At 39.9% G+C, this 19,135-nt stretch overlaps 1 protein-coding gene across 2 annotated transcripts in view; it reads right to left on the reverse strand.

Moving 5' to 3' along the window:
* The window catches only part of KCNH1 (potassium voltage-gated channel subfamily H member 1), a 448,557-nt gene that overhangs the window by 417,413 nt on the left and 12,009 nt on the right, over positions 1-19,135 (reverse strand). For both annotated transcript variants that reach the window (XM_017525585.2, XM_017525584.2), the window contains exons 2-3: positions 7,435-7,558; positions 3,378-3,484 (exon numbers count right to left, since the gene is read on the reverse strand). In XM_017525585.2, coding sequence (XP_017381074.1) covers positions 3,378-3,484; positions 7,435-7,558 — 231 coding nt within the window. The remainder of the gene's footprint in view (positions 1-3,377; positions 3,485-7,434; positions 7,559-19,135) is intronic.

Raw genomic sequence — 19,135 nt, forward strand, 5'->3', positions numbered from 1 at the left:
GTGTATATATGTACACACATATGTGCATGTGTATATACATATATATGTGTGCATATATGTACATATATATGTATATACACACATATAAGCATATACACACACANCCAGGTTGAAGAGCAGTGGCACAATCTCAGCTCACTGCAACCTCCGCCTCTGGAGTTCAAGCAATTCTCCTGCCTCACCCTTCCGAGTAGCTGGGATTGATAACCCACCACCACACTCAGCTAATATTTGTGTTTTTAGTAGAGATGGGGTTTCACGATGTTGACCAGGCTGGTCTCGAACTCCTGACCTCAAGTGATCCACCTGCCTCAGCCTCTCAAAGTGCTGGGATTATAGGCATGAGCTACTGCACCCAGCCCCTCATGTATTTATATATTTATTTACCCCATGAGTTTGGGTGGAGCACTTTCTATGTGTCAGGTACTGGACTGGGTGCAAGGGGTACAGCCCTGAAAGAGATGCACCCTGTTGGCATGGAAATCAGTCTTCACTACGGCAGCTTTCTGTCCTTGCTACTCCGAGTGTGATCTGTGGACCAGCAGCATCACCTGGGAGCAGAACCTCAGATCCTTTGCTAGACCCTCTGCATAGAAATACACATTTCCATTCACTGATGAGTTCTTATGCATGTCAAAGTTTAAGAAGCATTGCTTTGTGTCTCTTGTACCCTCAATCCTCTCTCTCCCTGCTGCCCTCTTTCACATGCATTCAGCCTGGGATACTCGTGGCCCTGATCTTTGTCTAGCTCCCCTCTATCCTTCCAGTTTCTGCATGGCATTTATGCCTGTTAGGAAGACTTCATTCCCTAACCTCCTAAGTGGGGGTTATGAGCCACCTATGTGGTGTCACCATCAAAGCACTTATGGCTCTATTCCGTGGATGCTGCCCCTTCCCCTGCAGATGCTGTAAGAGCAGAAACTTTGTCTGTCTCTTCATACTTGCATCCCTAGCAGGAAGCTTAGTATCTGCCATAAGGTAGTGAGTCAATAAAATCTATTGAAAAAAAAAAAAAAACCACACACAGAGAATCCAGTGCAATTGTACAATTCCCAGGCTTAACAAATAAGTTCAAGTTTCTTAATTCCTCAAGAGAGGGTGGGATTTGGAAGTAGCAAGCAGGTCCTAGGAAGAAATCAACATTATCTGCATCATTTCCTTAGTTTCATGGCTCATGCTGTATGTACAAGTTCAGCCTTGTCCAGAGCCCCTCCTGCCCACTAGGCATCTTTGTGTAAATTAGAAAGAGAGGCCGGGCGCAGTGGCTCACACCTGTAATCCCAGCACTTTGGGAGGCCGAGACAGGCAGATCACAAGGTCAAGATATCGAGACCGTCCTGGCCAACACGGTGAAACCCCGTCTCTACTAAAAAGACAAAAAAATTAGCCGGGCGTGGTGGCACACGCCTATGTTCCCAGCTACTCAGGAGGCTGAGGCGGAAGAATTGCTGGAACCCAGGAAGCGGAGGTTGCAGTGAGCCAAGATCGCTCCACTTCACTCCAGCCTGGTGACAGAGCAAGACTCTGTCTCAAAAAAAAAAAAAAAAAATTAGAAAGAGAAACTCCTTCCTCAGCACAGATGCAATTCCAAATCAGGATCCATGGAGGACTCAGCAAGCAAATCACAAGCTGGTTTCCACTTCCCCCTAAGCAGGGTACAGCCCACACAACCAGATGTGGTAGCCCTGCCTTGAACCCACAATAAAACTGAGAGTGGCCGTGGAGCAAACACTGGAAACCAGTCCTGGTGCCACATGACGTTGGATGAGGAATTAACTTTCAGCTGTGCCTATTTTATAGAGCTTAGAGAATCTACATTTTAAACAAGTCATGCCTTACACAAAACTTACTTTCTAAAGGTAAAGGCTAAGGTAAAAATTGGATATGACCATAATTCCTCTTGAAAATGCTTTAATACCACCCACAAAGTAGAGCCTGATGCCCAGGTTGACATGCCACTTTGGAGACTGTGAATAAGCCTACCACAACCTTCAGGGAGGGAAGAAGTGCTGATTCTTTGGTAGCCCATCATTTGAACTAGTTGGTTTACCTGGGTAGTTCATGTCTACCTAAAGTACAGAACTTCAAATATCAGAATCACTTTCAGCATAGTAAGATACTCATAATATAGGATCTTCAGCCCCAGAGACAGCTAGCAAAAGGCAGACTGCTATCTCCCATCTCAAACTCTGGGGCACATGCTCACTGAAACAAATGGTAAGTGAATTATTAATGCTGCCAGTGTGGAAAACTTTTAACGCATTCCGTTAGCTTATGACACATGTACAGACCATGTCTTTCCATTGAGAAAGCCACTATTGGTATGCTTCCGGTAAGAACTGTTGCTTTGAGTTGAGTTGTGTTCCCCCATACTGGAAGGACTGGCATACAGCCCTTCACAGCCTTTCCCCTCATTCCTCTCCTAGCTAACAGTGGGGTGGGAACTAGATCTGCTGACAGAGAGAAGAAACTGGAGCAAGGCAACAACTCCATGTGAAAGCTGCGGTAACAACCCTCTTGGACTTGTGAATGGCCACTACTAATCTCTCAGATCAGCATCTGCAAAGACCACCAAGCAAACAATAATCTCAGTCACCTACTCCAATACCCAAGACCTGAAAAAAGTCCCAGCTCTTCCCAGATAAAAACAACACATGCCCTTTACTTTCCAGGGCAAAACATATCACTCAAACCTGAATGCAACCAGTTTAAACAATTATCCTCATGTGCCATAAGGACCACCCTGGAACTGTTCAATTGAATCAATTTCCTACCAATCAATCCTACGTATAAAGCACGGGACTTCTTACAAAACAAAATAGTGTTTTTAAAAACAGAAACAAACCACTATCAATACCCATACAGCCTTGCTAGTGCCATATGCCCTACTTCCGTACTTCTAGTACAGCTAATCTTTAGCAACAAACTTCCTAAGAGAAGACCAAGTTTTATACTTATGTATGGCTGTTGACCTAAAACCTCATTAATATACTTTGTGGAAGTAATTGTAGCCACAAACAAATACAAATTAACAATGCATTGTTGTTAATACTGGGGATAAACTTTTATTTAGAAACTCTTAATTAGGCACCCACTATGTTACTTGTACTAAGTGCTGTGGAAGATAGATACAAAGATGAACTGGACAGAATTTCTGTCCCACCTTCTCCCTCCCTTTTTGAGACTGTCTCAAAACAAAACAAAACAAAACAAAAAGTCTACAAGTACCTTAAGCTAGCAACTCACCATATGTAAACCAATAGGAAAAAACACTAACTCTTAGCAACAACAAAACAGATCAAAAGTCTTAATTTGTTAGTGACAAGAACCTATTTCAAACACATAAAAGTATGGTTTAGAATGATCTCAATACTCACTGTTCTTCTTGTACATCAAAATTTCAAAGGAATTCATCTCATAATTCTCAAATGTTTGCCGTACTTTTTCAATAGTGTCTTTATCAGTCAGCTCCCCATACATAAAACTGCAAACAACCAAAGAACTCAAGTTAGATTAACAAGTATTCATTATTCTACAAGCATATGTTAAATATCTGTTCTATATTCAGCACTGTGCTAAGTACTGTGGAATACACACACACAATGAAAACATTAATTGACTCAAAAAAATTTACTGATTCAACTGTGAATAAGACTTTTTCATTGCCTCCAAACTAACAGTCTGATGAGAGATACATACCATAAAACAGCAGATCAGAAAACAGTGGATTAGAGAACAGTGTGATCACTGCCACAATGTCAGCACACATAAAGAATTACAGAACACACAGAAGGGGCACCGTGCACTCTACAGTTGGTCGGAAAATGCTTCCCAGAAGTAAGGACAAATTAGGTCAAAGGGGCAGCAAAGAGGTGAAATGACTGAGAGAAAGAAGGAAAAAAACATTCCAAACAAAAGACAAACCAACTGCAAAGGCACAGAGGTGACAGTTGGATTAATTCCAGACCCTGATTATAGTTCATTTCAATATGACTGGAATATAGACAATGAGAGGGAAAGTTGCAACAGTTAATATAGAGAAGTAAACAAAGGTAAGATCAAGAAGGAGACCTCAGCATTATAAGCCATGGGAAGTAATTTAATCTTGATCTTGAAAGCAATGGGAGCACATGGCAGGGTTTTAAGCAAAGGAGAAACGGAATTAGATTTTGGTTTAGAAAGACAACCCTGGGAGATTTCCTGGTAAAGATGGATGAGTGAGTTTATACCATAGATTTTTCCTTTTCTAGTCCTCAGCAAAATAAATTCATTTATTTAAATGTACATGTAACTTATTAGAGAAAACCTCAGGATCGTAGATGGTCTACCTACTAACACTAGTTCTCAGCAGATGCAAGAAAAGTGCCGGGACTACTTTCCTGGGCCCCACACTGAATCTGGTCTGAAGATCATGGTTTGTCCCTCTGGGAACAGGATATACTCCCAATTAAGTAGAATGAATAATGGCATAGGAGACTAACAAAATGCCAGAGGACAAAGGAGAAAAAAACATCTTTCAATGGGTCTGGAAAGTCCAAGTCTCTGGCAAAGGCTGCCCATGGGCCCAGCAGGCATTTCCCCTGGCAACCCCAGGCCTTCAGACTGCAGTAAAGGAAAGAGCAGCGATGATCACGCCTCAAGTCTTAAGTAATGCACAAACTGCCATGGGTTCCCAAACACTACACTTCTCATCTCCTACGACTGCAAAGTAAATATAATCTAACTTTTTTTGATGACTTGAATCACAGAAACAGAATTTCAGAGCTACAAAGAACCTCAGAGGTTATCAAGTACAATTTCTTATCTAAAACTGAACCACCAAGTCAAGCACCATGCTTAGCTTGATACTGGAACAGCCTTGGGCTTACTACAGGCTTCCAAATTAGAGAAGAGTCCTAGCTGTTGACTTTGTGAATTCTGTATCACAATTGTTATTTGATGTCCCTTCCCAGCACCCTGAGGAATGTGATTATCTGTGGTTGTCCTTATGCACTCATGTAGTACTCTGCTTTCAGGCTGTATTCTTCACCTATAAGCCAGGAAATGGAAAACTGAGCTTGCTGAATCATCTCTAGAAAGAAGAAAATATCAAGACTAATTTCGCCCTGACTGAGAATAAGAGGATTTTTCTTCTTTCTCTTACTGAGTTAATTTTCTAGATAAGCGACCTCCATTTAAATGAAGTGATGGTATATATGCTAGCAATTTCCTTAACAAGGTAAAAGAAATCCCTGTAAAGTTGAATTTTCAAATAAATGATGTGACATAATTACACCAGTTTGCATTCGTCTTGTGTACTTTTTCAAGCTGTAGGTTGCCAGTAGTTCTAAGTTTCCTTTACCTGGATCTTAGATTGCAAATGCTCGCAATGCCCCAAATAAATAAAAGAGGCTCCTGAGCTCTCAGGAACATAGATAGCACAAAGGTATGTTTACTTATGGAGAAGGGATACCTTCAGGTAATTCAATAAGTTGATGAGAACTGTGCATAAAAGTTGGCTAAATTAGCAAGTTATTTTATTTAGTTTCCTTACAGTGTCTGATTATAGCCAGTAAGTAGAAAGGTAAGGAAAGGCTGTTCAAGTCACACTAAAAAGTGAAGCTAAGTCTCTCAAATTGTTCTGATTGTATATGTGCAATACAGATAGAGATGCAGGTGCAGATAAATAGATCTACAAATACTTAAGAGGATAACAGCACACGAAAAATGTAAGATAATTCTATTGCATTAAGAACTATAATTTCTAAACCTTTGAATGGTCAGTGGGAAGAATCTTCAATTTTCCATTTCTCAGTCCCCAAAATCTAAGATTTCAGAAAGTGGAGGCCAGGCACGGTGGCTCATGCCTATAATCCCAGCACTTTGGGAGGCCAAGGCGGGCAGATTATGAAGTCAGGAGTTTGAGATCAGCCTGGCCAAGGTAGTGAAACCACATCTCTACTGAAAATATTAAAAAAATAAAAAATAGCCAGGCATGGTGGCAGGTGCTTGCAATCCCAGCTACTTAGGAAGCTGAGGCAGGAGAATTGCTTGAACCTGGGAAGGCGTAGGTTGCAGTGAGCCAAGATTGCACCACTGCACTCCAGCCTGGTAACAGAGCAAGACTCTGTCTCAAAAAAAAAATGTGGAAATATTTTCAAAACATTTGATACTTTCCTCTTATGAGCTCAGACACTTATTTTATTTTAGAAAAGTATTTTATTTTAAAATGCTTGTCACCAATGTAAAGTAACATGGCTGATTTAATAAGTAAAAATGCAACTTCTGAAAACAGAAGACTATGTTTGGTCAGACAGGCTTCTCCACTCTTCACAGATGAGTTTGCTTCTTGATTTGGCATGACTGATTCCGCTTCATGCAAACACTACTGAAGACAGAAGACTGAAGAAGGCAGAGACTGAGAGGAGCCAAAAGGCTATGGTGGGCCAAGACCTTGCCAGGACACAGCAGGGGAATGTTGGCAGGATCCAGGCTACATGTCTGGCTCAACACCTGGAAGACTCTTTAAAAGAGCTTTTCTAACACCACGGCCCAAGGGCACTGCTTGGTTAGAAACCCTGTAAAAATATACCAGCTGTACTGTTAGTACAATTTGCTAAGAGTACAGAGAGAGAGATGTAACAGCCTGAATTAGAAGGCAACAAAATATTAGTTCTCTTATCTTTATCCAAAGTAAAAAATTTTGGCTGAAGCCAGCCATGGTAGCTCACAGCTGTAATCCAGCATTTTGGGAGGCTGAGGCAGGTGGATCACCTGAGGTCAGGAGTTCAAGACCAGCCTGACCAACATGGTGAAACCCCATCTCTACTAAAAGTACAAAAAAAAAAAAAATTTGCCGGGTGTGGTGGCACATGCCTGTACTCCCAGCTACTCAGGAAGCAACATCAGGAGAATCACTTGAACCTGGGAGGCAGAGGCTGTAGTAAGTCAAGATCATGAATTGCACTCCAGTCTGGATGACAGAGCAAGACTCCGTCCCAAAACAGCAAAGAATTTTAACTGAGGAAAATCTCTATAAACAAGGCCATTGTCTCCAACATTGTAGTTACTCTTCTAAAATGCTCATCAATTTTTAAAAGTTATTTTAATCATCTAAAATTCCATTTCACTGTATTTGAGCCTCTTTCACATTTAATTTCATCTAAAATGCCAAAACTTTTGAGTTCACATTTTATAGACAGAATGGTTATCCTGAGTTCTTCTGGGTTCTCTCCCATCTTAGTGACTGCAAGTTGGTCAGTTTTGGGAACTATGTTTTACATCTGCTTTGATTTTCCCAGTACAGTATATGAACTAGAGATGATATGGCAATAAAAATTCCTGTGAATACACGCTGAATGAGGTAAAGGAAATTTCCAAATGCAGTGAGCCATTTTCTTCTTCCAAAGGATACCATAGGAGATTGTTCACCAGAACAACCCCAAACATAAATACCTGCAGGTGCTGCTCTTTTGCATCACTTCTGCCCTGTGATAGCCAGACAGCTTGCAAAATCCATCATTGCTGTACACGATAGGCCAGTCCACTATTTGAGCATTCCCCAACACAAAATTAGTATCTGTTAAGGAAAAAAAAGGAAAAAAGGGTACATGGGCAACACATTAGTTGAGATTCAATGATGACATAAATAATGTCAAGCAATCCAGATGTTTCTGTTTCCCTCCAAAATTTAGACTCTTGAACAGGAATGTGGCCCTGTGAGGCATACAAAAGAACAGTGTTTTAGAACTGAATATTTTGAATGCTAAGTGCTAAGGTCACTGTACTCCAAATAGAAGTTAGAAAAGAAAGCATACTTAACCAACCAACCGATGACTCCTGCAGAAATCCAGTGGATTCCCATGAGACATATTTAAGTCCTAATTTTTCATCCACGTGAAGGTATACCAATAATATGGAGTAATAGAGAACCCAAAAGTAATTTCTTCTGAGCTCTGTCCAACATCTTAGCCTTTTCAGTCCTTTGGCCAGAAGCTAAAAATGTGCCTTCTTCACCCTAACTAGGATTTGCCCAACCTAGAAGGGCATCTCAGGAAGGTAGAGGAAGGAAGTAGGGCACTGCCTCATGGACACACGCCACCATGGAACGCTCCCCTTGGCAAGGAATAGTAACTAGACTTTCTTAATACTAGAACTTTGTAGAGGCTGATCAAGATGCTGACACAACAGGACCTTCTTGCTGATCTTGAAATTCTTGCTGATTTGGAAATGCAGCCACAGAGCTGCATTTTGGAGCTCTGTCATGGAGCAGTAGCCTACCACACACTCCTGATGCAGGGTTTAGGTAGGCTAGTTGTGTTTGGCCTGCTTAGTATGTTATGTTTGCACTACTTCCCACATTTTTGAAAATCAGTCCTCAATACTTTCTATGCTCAGGAAATCAACTGTACTTCCTTTCTTTTCAAGTATTTCAATTATACGAATAACATCCAGAACTTAAATGTAATCATTATTTTAGTTTGGCCCCTTTTTTCCACAAACAACCCACCTACTCCCCCACCCTCCAAAAAATGAAAGAACATGAACATCCTTGTTCAGTTGTAAACTGGAGAAGGTACTGTGTGTGTTTGTGTGTGTGTGTACACATACTACCTAGAGTGAAATAACAGTGATATATCATCACTTAATTGAAAGAATTTACAGCTTATTCACAATATAGTTAACCATCCCTTCATATAGGCTTCTCCACCCTTCTTAGATGAGCTTATTCTTGATTTGGCAGGCCTGGAAAATGATTCCACTTCATGCAGATACCACTGAAGACAAAAGGCTTGGAAAAGACACGGCCTGAGAGGAGCTAAGGATTGTGGTGAACCAAGACCTTATAGAGGAGGGTGAGGGAGGAGGAATTGCTAATTACGGTAATCTACTCTTGAGAATGCTTGATCTATTTAAAAGGAACAGAAAATACAACATTTATGATGTGAATCTATAAAACTACTATTTTTAGAAATATGCTTTTAAAAAATCTACAACCAGTCCTTCTCTCCTTCACTCCCATATATACATACATTCTTCTTGAGTGCCAACTAGGTGCCAAGCACAATGCAAGACCCTGAGGGTCTCCAGATTGATAAGAAATGGTCCCTGCACTCAAGAAACTTAGCAAGACAAATAGACATGTGGACAACTAACAAGAAACAGATAAGAAAACAGTGAACTCTATTTTAGGGAGGTAAAGGGCTGTGTCTCAGAGGGGATAACATTTGAACTTGCTCTAGTCTAAAAGGATGAGTAAGATTTATTCAAACTTTTTGAATGCCTATTATGTAACTGGCACGGATAATACAAAAACAATAGATATAGAAATTAAAATATGATCACTGTGTTGGTGAACTCAAGAGGGTGTAAAAGGAAGGGAACATTCCAGGCAGAGGATCCAGCGTGGGCAAAGGCATGGCATCATGGGACACAGCGCAGGCTAGGGTAGACAAAGGGCAGCCAGGAAGAGCAGCAGGAGGAGGAACTGGAGACCCAGACTGAGAAGGTCTTGAATGAATAAAGCCAAAGGGCTTTGATTTTATCCTAGGGGCAGAATAATCCTTCCTGTTGGTCTTCTTTCCCTGAATAAACCCACATTTCCTGAACCGAATAGCTTAGACTTAAAAGTAGTATAATATTTACTAAATTACTCCCAAGTGTATATGAAGCCTAGTCGGTTTAACCATCTCTTTTGTTAACTTCTGAAATAGTAGCTAATTTCCCTCAAAACACCGAGAGCAGGAGGAAAATCTGAGTGTGCCTTTTCATGGCTAATGCTCCGCTGAGATTATCTATGAGGAAAGAGGGAATAACCGGGGCCTGGCGCAGTGGCTCAAGCCTGTAATCCCAGCACTTTGGGAGGCCGAGGCGGGTGGATCACGAGGTCAAGAGATCGAGACCATCCTGGTCAACATGGTGAAACCCCGTCTCTAGTAAAAATACAAAAAATTAGCTGGGCATGGTGGTGCGTGCCTGTAATCCCAGCTACTCAGGAGGCTGAGGCAGGAGAATTGCCTGAACCCAGGAGGCGGAGGTTGCGGTGAGCCGAGATCGCGCCATTGCACTCCAACCTGGGTAACATGAGTGAAACTCCGTCTCAAAAAAAAAAAAAAAAAAAGAGGGAATAACAAGTTATAGATAATGGATTGAGCACATGTGTTTATTTTCTTTTGTATACCAGACCCCGGCAAAATAAAAGTAAACAAGTTAAAAAGGTAAAAATCCACAAAAATGAAAATTAGATAAAAAAGAATGAACAAAAAAAAATAACTGGAGAAGAAGCAGCAATACTATAGGAAACAAAGAACTTTTTTAAAAAAAATCTCTAATTGGTATCCTTAGAAAGATTCAAGAAGTATTACACCCACAAAACAAAAACAGAACACTATGAGGAAACAGAAATAAAGGAACAAGAACTCTTGTAAATTAAAAATGAATAGCAATTAAATATTCAACATGAACGTCAGAAGAAAAAGTCTAACAGAAAGTAGTACAGAAAGAGAAGGAAACAAGAAACACAGAGAAGAAGAAAAAAAACACGTGGAGGATCAGTCCAATTGGAAAAACATGTGCCTTAAGAGGAATAGCAGAAAGAACAACATGAGAAAAGGCCAGAAGACATTCTTTTTAAAATTAAAACAATCAAATGTGAGTGTATAATGAAGATATTTTCATATATAAAAAGATTAGGGAAAATCATTTACCACATATTCTTTCTTTGGCAGTTACTTGAGGATGTGTACCAGCAAAATGAAGGAATAAAGCAAAACAGAGGACAACATGGAAACCAGGAAAAAATAGCTCCAAATGTAGAAAGCAGGGAAGACAGCTAGTAGACAGTATTCAATACTAAACAGTTCAGAGACTAGACATTCCAAAAGTGAATTATCTAGAGGTAAAGGAGGTCAAGGCTTGATGTTATTCTTGATCATTTGGAACAACATTGTCTATAAAGGTATACAATTTGTGGGGGCAGAAAAGAAAATTAAAAACATCAAAGAAAACAAAAATCATGCAAGAAGGGAAATCAAATCTCACTGTCACATCATCATAGGAATAAGGTTATTCCTTATTAATTTCCAATTTTTAAAGTCAATACATAATAAATGATGGAATATTTAATTATCGTAAGTATCTGAATGTAATCTCATTGATTCTGACACTAAAAATACAGGTGATAAAAGTTTAGGCAGAGAAAAGAGAACAATGATGAAGAGAATAAGAGATGGTATCTCCAGCTGATTATAAAATAGAATGGTATAAATATTTTACTTAAACCTACAAAGATAAACAATAAGAGGGTAATATAATTATATCAGGAGGAGGGGTACGGAGCAACACTAAGTGAGCTAAAACCTCAACTAATTAACAGAGGTCAACAGATAATATCTAAAATTGATAAGTCTAGAAATAGCTGTAATGCATGTTATTTAGAGATATGGTGGAAACTATAAGAAGAAAGCTAAAATTAGAAGATGTGGCCTCTGGTGAGTAGGATGGGAGGAGACAAGGCATAGAGTGGTTATTTACATTACATTACAAGCTCTTCTGCTTGATTTTTGCAAACATGAACTTACTGACTTTGATAAAAATAACTATGTACTTAATTTTTAATTAATTTAGTCATTAAAGATTAATTTATTGATTAAATTTTTCATTTACTGAAAAATGAGAGCAAGATAGATTTCAAGCTCCAGATATCACTGATAGTTCTCACAAAAGTGTTCTGATCACCTTTTAAACTTATTCATCCTTCCGGAAGCATACTCTCATCCCTGGTGTGCATATTACAGCCCCATCTGAGAAAAACCAAGCCTGCTAGCATTTTCCTTAACTTTAGCAAGGAAACAGAAAAACAGGAAGTGCAGTAGGAATAGAATCATCAGCCTATCACCCACTCAGAAGATTCTCACCATAAAATTTAAAATTCCAAAATAGTGTCCTCTCACTGCTAACCCAAGCAAGCAATTATAGCTCTAGGGAGCAAGATTCCCTTGCCACTCCATGATAGAAGGTCTAGGAATTCCCTCTTTACCCAAGGAGTTAGAGAGAATGGAAGAAAAATTTCTAGTCCCAGCCAGAAAGCTTTTTGCCTCCAACAGTATAGAAATTCTTCCCCCTTCCCTTCCCCTATTCCTAGCACGCACATTCTCTTCTGTTCTAAGCCACAAATAATCGACCTGTAAATTACCTTCCAGAACACAATCTGTTTATAGTTACAGGCTACCCATACAAATGCCATAACATCACTCATATCATCAGGAATTAAGGGATTCCACATAAGTGAGATTTTAGATATTAATACAAATGAGTATCATTTACTGATAATTACTCTGTACCAGGTAGTGTTCTAAGTACTTTACCAAATATCATGGTGTTTTTCAACCTGTACATCAATCTTTGCGAAGTGATATTACTTTACTGAAGGAAGTCTCAGGGATTTCATCATTTTACTCATGAGGAAACTGAGTCTCTGAGGATGCACAATAACCATTTATACCAGGGTAAAGTTGGGATTTGAACCTCGGTCTACGTGACTTCAAAATCCATGCTTTTAATCATTCTATTACATAGTCTCCTTATGCCATTAGGTGCTAAAATCAGACCATTTCTATGAATACTGTTATTATTGTCATATGTGATTATTATTCTGCCTTCTGGCATACAATGATGCCTTCTGGAAATACTGATGTGAGTAGAGGTAATTGTTCCACTTCTAAATGCTTGGGTTCTCCTATCTTTTCAATGTTTTGTCTCTTCCCTCACTTGAAGACTAACATCTTTAACTTCTTAAAACTTAGTGTGCTGGCCAATTCCTATAACAGTCCTGCTTCCATACAATAGAAGAGGAGAAGGAACAGGAGAGAAGAGGGTAGACTTTGTGCCTGGCTCCCCATTTGACACTCCAGGGTGGGGGTGAACATCACACTGGGTGACCCAAAGCAGCTGCACAGAAAACTTGGCCACGTTACACTTTTGAGCGTCCCTCCAATCCCATGGAGTCTGGAAAGAATCCAGAAGTCCCCAACTGCCCGTGGCTGCTGAAGCTTAATAAGCAGATGCTTATCACAATGGAGTGAGCTGACCTTACAGCCAAGGGCTGTATATCAACCTACCCAGTCCTAGGAACAACTGGGTGGGTAGAGGTGTTTGGGAGGGGACAGTGAGTCAGGCAAATATCAGACATGAGCTGCAGGCCAAGTGATAGCCTACATTAGACCAAGTCTCTCTCCCCCTCTCTCTGTCTCTGTCTGTCTGTCTCTCTCTCTCTCTCTCTCTCTCTCACACACACACACACACACACACACACACACACACATAGAATGTGTGTTGGATTGGGGCAGAGGTACCAAGTTTTATTCAATCCAAGAGAATGGAATACAAGTTCTCCAGCTGCAGACTTGAGCCCCACATATCAGTTGAGCACCCAGTGACCAGCAGAGCAGGGACCATTGCCAGAGACCCAAGGAACAAGAGGGGAAAAATAGGGCTTTGCATCCAGGACTCTGAGGCTCCAGAGGCTATGCAGGTGCCACTTGTTTCCACCCCACACACCATCTCAGAGAGAAGTAATGAGGTGGGTAGAAGTGGAATCTGAACCCAGAAGAGATTGAGTTACCCAAAAGACGATTTATACCGGAGGAGTTTGAGATACTACTTCAGAGTCCCCTTAACCACATTCCCTTTGCTGTTCAGTAGGATGGGAGGGAATAGCAAAGGGGAAGATTAGATCTGCTAAATTAAAAAAAAAGAAAGAAAGAAACCTATGTATGTCTGAGTAAATTTGCCAGCATGCCTCTAGAAGTATGCCTGCCATAAGAATAAACAGGCTCAGAAAATGAGAATTTCCTGAATAGCATACATCAATTCTAGTACAAGGACTAGAATTTTGCTAGCCAATTTTGCTTAGCCAAGGCTTCTTAATTCCTCCAGGTGGTTGGCCATATTCCCCATGGTTGAGAATGCCAAATAAGAGAGCTAAAGTGAAGTGACACAGAGTTTCTAGCCAAATGCACAGACGGGCAACCTACATCCAAACATAAACGACTCTGGAATTATTTACTATTTTTCACACTCAGTAAACAGAAACCTAATTTTAAGCTAAGTGAAACTTAGCAAAGTAACGCACTGCTTGGACAAAATATCAAAAAATATATAATCTCCTACATAAATAAATAGAAAAATATCCCATGTTCATTTACTGGAAGAATTAATAATTCTTTGGGGTGGGGTGGGGTGGGTTGTTGTTTTTTTTTTTTAATTTTTTTGAGACAGAGTCTTGCTCTGTCACCCAGGCTGGAGTACAGTGTCGTATTCTCGGCTCACTGCAACCTCCACATCCCAGGTTCAAGCGATTCTCCTGCCTCAGCCTCTGGGACTACAGGCACACGCCACCATGACCAACTAACTTTTGTATTTTTAGTAGAGACAAGGATTCACCATGTTGGTAAGGCTGGTCTCAAACACCTGACCTCAAATGACCCATCTGCCTCAGCCTCCCAAAGTGCTGGGATTACAGATGTGAGCCACGACTCCTAGCCAGAATTAATAATATTGTTAACCTATTTAGACTATCTGTGATGGTTAATACTGAGTGTCAAATTGATTGGATTTAAGGATGCAAAGTATTAATCCTCGATGTGTCTGTGAGGGTGTGGCCAAAGGAGATTAACGTTCGAGTCAGTGAGCTGGGAAGGTAGACCCACACTTAATCTGGTGGGTACCATCTAATTGGCTGCCAGCAAATAAAAAGCAGGCAGAAAAACATGAAAAGGCAAGACTGGCTTAGCCTCTCAGCCTACATCTTTCTCCCATGCTGGATGCTTCCTGTCCTCAAAAACATCAGACTCCAAGTTCTCCAGTTTTGGGATTCGGACTGGCTCTCCTTGCTCCTCAATTTGCAGACCGCCTATTGCAGGACCTTATGATTGTGTGAGTATATATCTCATATATATGGGAGTTTATTATGAAGTATTAACTCACACGATCACAAGATCCCATATATATAATAGGAGATATATATATATATATATATATATATATATATATATATAAAATAGGATATACATATATCCTATTAGTTTTGTTCCTCTAGAGAACTCTAATACACTACCCAAAGTGATCTACAGATTAAATGCAATCCTTATCAGAATTCCAGTGACATTTTAAGCCAGGCATAATGGCTCACACCTGTAATCCCAACCCTTTAGGAGGCCGAGGTGGGAGGATTGCTTGAGCTCAGGAGTTTGAGACCAGCCTGGGTACCACAGTCAGCTCTTGTCTCTAATAAAAACTTTTTAAAAATTAGCCAGGCATGATGGCATGTGCCCATAGTCCCAGCTCCTTGGGAGGCTGAGGCGGGAGGATCACTTGAGCAAAAGAGGTCAAGGCTGCAGTGAGCTATGAGCATGCCACTGCACTCCAGCCTGGGCAACAGAGCAAGACCCTGCCTCTATAAAAACAACTGATGACATTTTCACATAAGTAGAAAAATCACCCTAAAATCTGTATGGAATGCTAAACTCATTCCAGAAACACTGAGAATAATGTTTGACTAAATATCTGGGCACCCCACGGCCCACAGATAAAATTAGCTACCACAAACACCACAGCCAAGGCCCTTACTATAACTTCTGCAATCGTCTTTAATGGAGTCAGCAGAGCCACAGCTCGCGAATGTTCAACGCCCTCGCAGTCCTAGCAGTACCCTGCGTTTGGGAGGACTGAGTACCATTTTAAAGCTCTGTTTTGATAAAGAGTTTTTATGACGGCAACGCTTACCTTCCCATGCCTGGGGTTTCCACTGAGAGAAAGGAGTGTCCACCCACTTCTAAATAGAAGTCTTGGGGTAAATACTTTTGTCCCCTTTTTTATCCCTGCCACTTATACCTTCACAATCAGACTGACCAAACTGTCCGTAGCTACGTCAAGAGCAAGAGGAATCCCTCTGGTGGGCCTATGGTTTGCTTCAACCAACAGAATGCAGTAAAGTTGGTGCTGGGCCAATTGCAGGCCTAAGCCTTAAGGTCTGGTGACTTCTGCTATTGCACTCTTGGGAGCCTGAGCTTCTATATGAGAAGTCTGGCTGTGCTGCAGAAGAAGCCATAAGGAAACTGTGCAACCAGAAGCAACCTAAAGAGAAAGAGGTCCTGAGATTACATGTAGAAGAACCGAGGAATCTAGTCAGCAATGAAAACCAATGGAAGAATGACAGATAAAAGACACTCTGTTCATCTACTCTTCCCCTTCCCCAGCAATCCCTAGGCTTCCCAGAGCACCATTTGTGACAAGAAAGAAGATGACAACAAGTTGAATTCTAGTCACAGTGTTGTCCCTAATGAGCTGCAGGTGAGTCACTTCAGCTCTATGGATCTGGTGGGAGACAGGGGGCTGCTCAACTCTCCATGCTTCTGGCAGCAAAATCTGACTCCCTAAGTAATCGGATGCATAACAAAGAACAAATTAGATGGTGCCCCACAACCTGCAAGCCATGGACCCATGTGGAGTAATCAAACCAGTCATCACCCTGAAATATCACTTCTCTAAATACTGGACTCTGTGTAACCTGGGTCATCCAAAACAGCAGAAACACCCTCTAAACTTAATACCCACATTCCAGGTGAACCATGTTGTATCAGGCTTTTGCTCAGTGGGATTGTTTGGATTTGGGATATGATGCTATGTGCAGTATTAATATTCGAATGTACCATGTTGTGAAAGGATTTGACAGTAGAAATGAATCACATATTGGTGGGTCCATTCGTATATGGGGAAAATGCCTAAATGTGTCTTTGAAAACAAATATGCTCTTGATACACATACACACACACACACATACACACACAAACACATATATGTATATATGTATCTTTTACAAGTAGAATGTGTAACTTCACAGTACACATTACAAAATCAGCCAATAGCCCGTTCTGAAGCACCAAGCCTGCCTCCAAATTTGTATTTTCTGAACTTACCAAGTCCTTCTTACATTGTTCTGTAAAATACATAGGTTCAACCTGGCTGTGCTTGCCATGATTTATTCATTGGCTCTCATCTGAAAGTTCCTCTGCGTCCCAGGTCTTTGATGCAAATTAGCCAGATTCCACTGCTGCCTTCAGAAGCCTTTTTACCCCCGAGGGTCTGTAGCTGCAAGACTGTGTGCAATTAAGTGTAAGGTTTTCTAAATTCAACCTTCCTCAGCCCACACGGTTTTCCTCTGGTTCACAGCATAAAACAAGCATCCTCTAAAAATTTAAAAGACTCCCCACCTCCCTCTACTGTGTAAAGTTTCTCCAGCTGATGAGACATGAGCCAAACTACTCTGCAGTAGTCAGAAGTGTCAAAATTATTCCAAACCTGCTGTTTGCCCATAAAGCATAACACAGAGATATTCTCAGAAATTATTAAAAATTGCTTTTAATCATAATTACCACAAATAGCAAAGGAAAAACTAACTAAAGCAATGACTTAGTAAAGTGACTCAGTTTGGCAATTATGCAGGTAAAAGCTACATTCAGCAAGTGGTTCACCCAAGTATATTGTTCCCTGCCAATACTGGTTATTTGGAGGGCTACAGTAAATATTTCACAATACACTTCCAATAACTTGAGATACTTTACTTAGAAGACAACATGTCTTCCTAACACTTTGGAATTACAATTATAGATTTCTAAGGATATCAGTACTTTTACAAAAAGTAAGTTTGAGTAAAAATATAGTTTTCTTCTTTTAGAATAATTAAAGAATTGAAAGATAATGATTGAGATAAATGATGAGAATAAGGGCTATGGATTTTCACCAAAGACCAGAAAACAATGGTTTGATTTACCTGAACCTAAATAAAATCCATAGTAGAAATTACTTCAAAAAAAAAAAGACAGATCAAGGTTTGGTAATATTTAGGAGAATGGAGAGGACAGAATGAGAAACAAGAAGTTAAATCAGTCTGATATACCCAAATAAAACATCTAAAATCTTAATATCAGCAAAAGTAATCTTGAGGCTCTACTGTGATTTTCAGCAATAAAGTCCCATGAAGATGACTATTCTAAATTGTCAAGAGCCTAATCTTTGCACAAAACAAACTGAACTTCCAAGAGATTCGTTATTTGCTTTCTCTGATTTTAATATCCTACAGAAATATATTTTTTATTGTCAGTAAATTACAATGGAGAGAGAGATTTCAATTTCAAAAGCAAACTCTAATACTTCATTTACTGGGTAGTTACCTCTAAATACATGATTTCAAAAGCATGACCTCCATCTTCATTCAGCATCAAATTAATTTTAAAACAATAAAAACAGATCAATCAGTGTCACAAGAAGCATGGAAGAAAATGAAAATGTGTTGAAATATAAGACTTTTATTACTGAATGATATTTTACTTAAGAAATAAGAGAACAGTGATATCTTGAATTACCGCTAAGAAATATTTGTGTAATAAATTGTTCAAAATAATCAGCCTATTGAATTGATTGGTTCAATATATATATATATTTTTTTTTTTTTTCAGATAGAGTTTTGCTCTTGTCACCCAGGCTGGAATGCAATGGCGCAATCTTGGCTCATTGCAACTGCCATCTCCTGGTTCAGGCAATTATGCTGCCTCAGCCTCATGACCAGATGGAATTACAGGTGTGTGCCACCACAACCAGCTAATTTTTGTATTTTTAGTAGAGATGGAGTTTACCATGTTAGCCAGGCTGGTCTTGAACTCCTGACCTCAGGTGATCCACCCACCTCAGCCACCCAAAATTCTGGGATTACAGGCGTTAGCCACCATGCCTGGCCTGATTTAATATATTTTATTCTCATTTGTACAGTCTTAATAATTTCTTAATGCACATCTATATATATATCTTAGGCATTTTGAACAAAAAGTCTTAGACCACAACTGAATAACACACAAAAAAATTTACTCTTAGAACTCAAAAAAGTACACAACCTAAGCAATATACAAACATTAATCAGTATTAGAAAAAGAGTTTTTTTGGTAAGTTGGTTTTACATTTGTCTCCTGTGTTATTTTAAGGAAGTCAAGTTGTCTCTGTTTGCAGACAACATGATTTTATATTTAGAAAACCCCCTCATCTCAGCCCAAAAACTTCTTGAACTAATAAGCAACTTCAGCAAAGTCTCAGATACAAAATCAAT

Source organism: Cebus imitator, unplaced genomic scaffold (assembly GCF_001604975.1).
Source record: "Cebus imitator isolate Cc_AM_T3 unplaced genomic scaffold, Cebus_imitator-1.0 Scaffold38, whole genome shotgun sequence".
Taxonomy (NCBI): Eukaryota; Metazoa; Chordata; class Mammalia; order Primates; family Cebidae; genus Cebus; species Cebus imitator.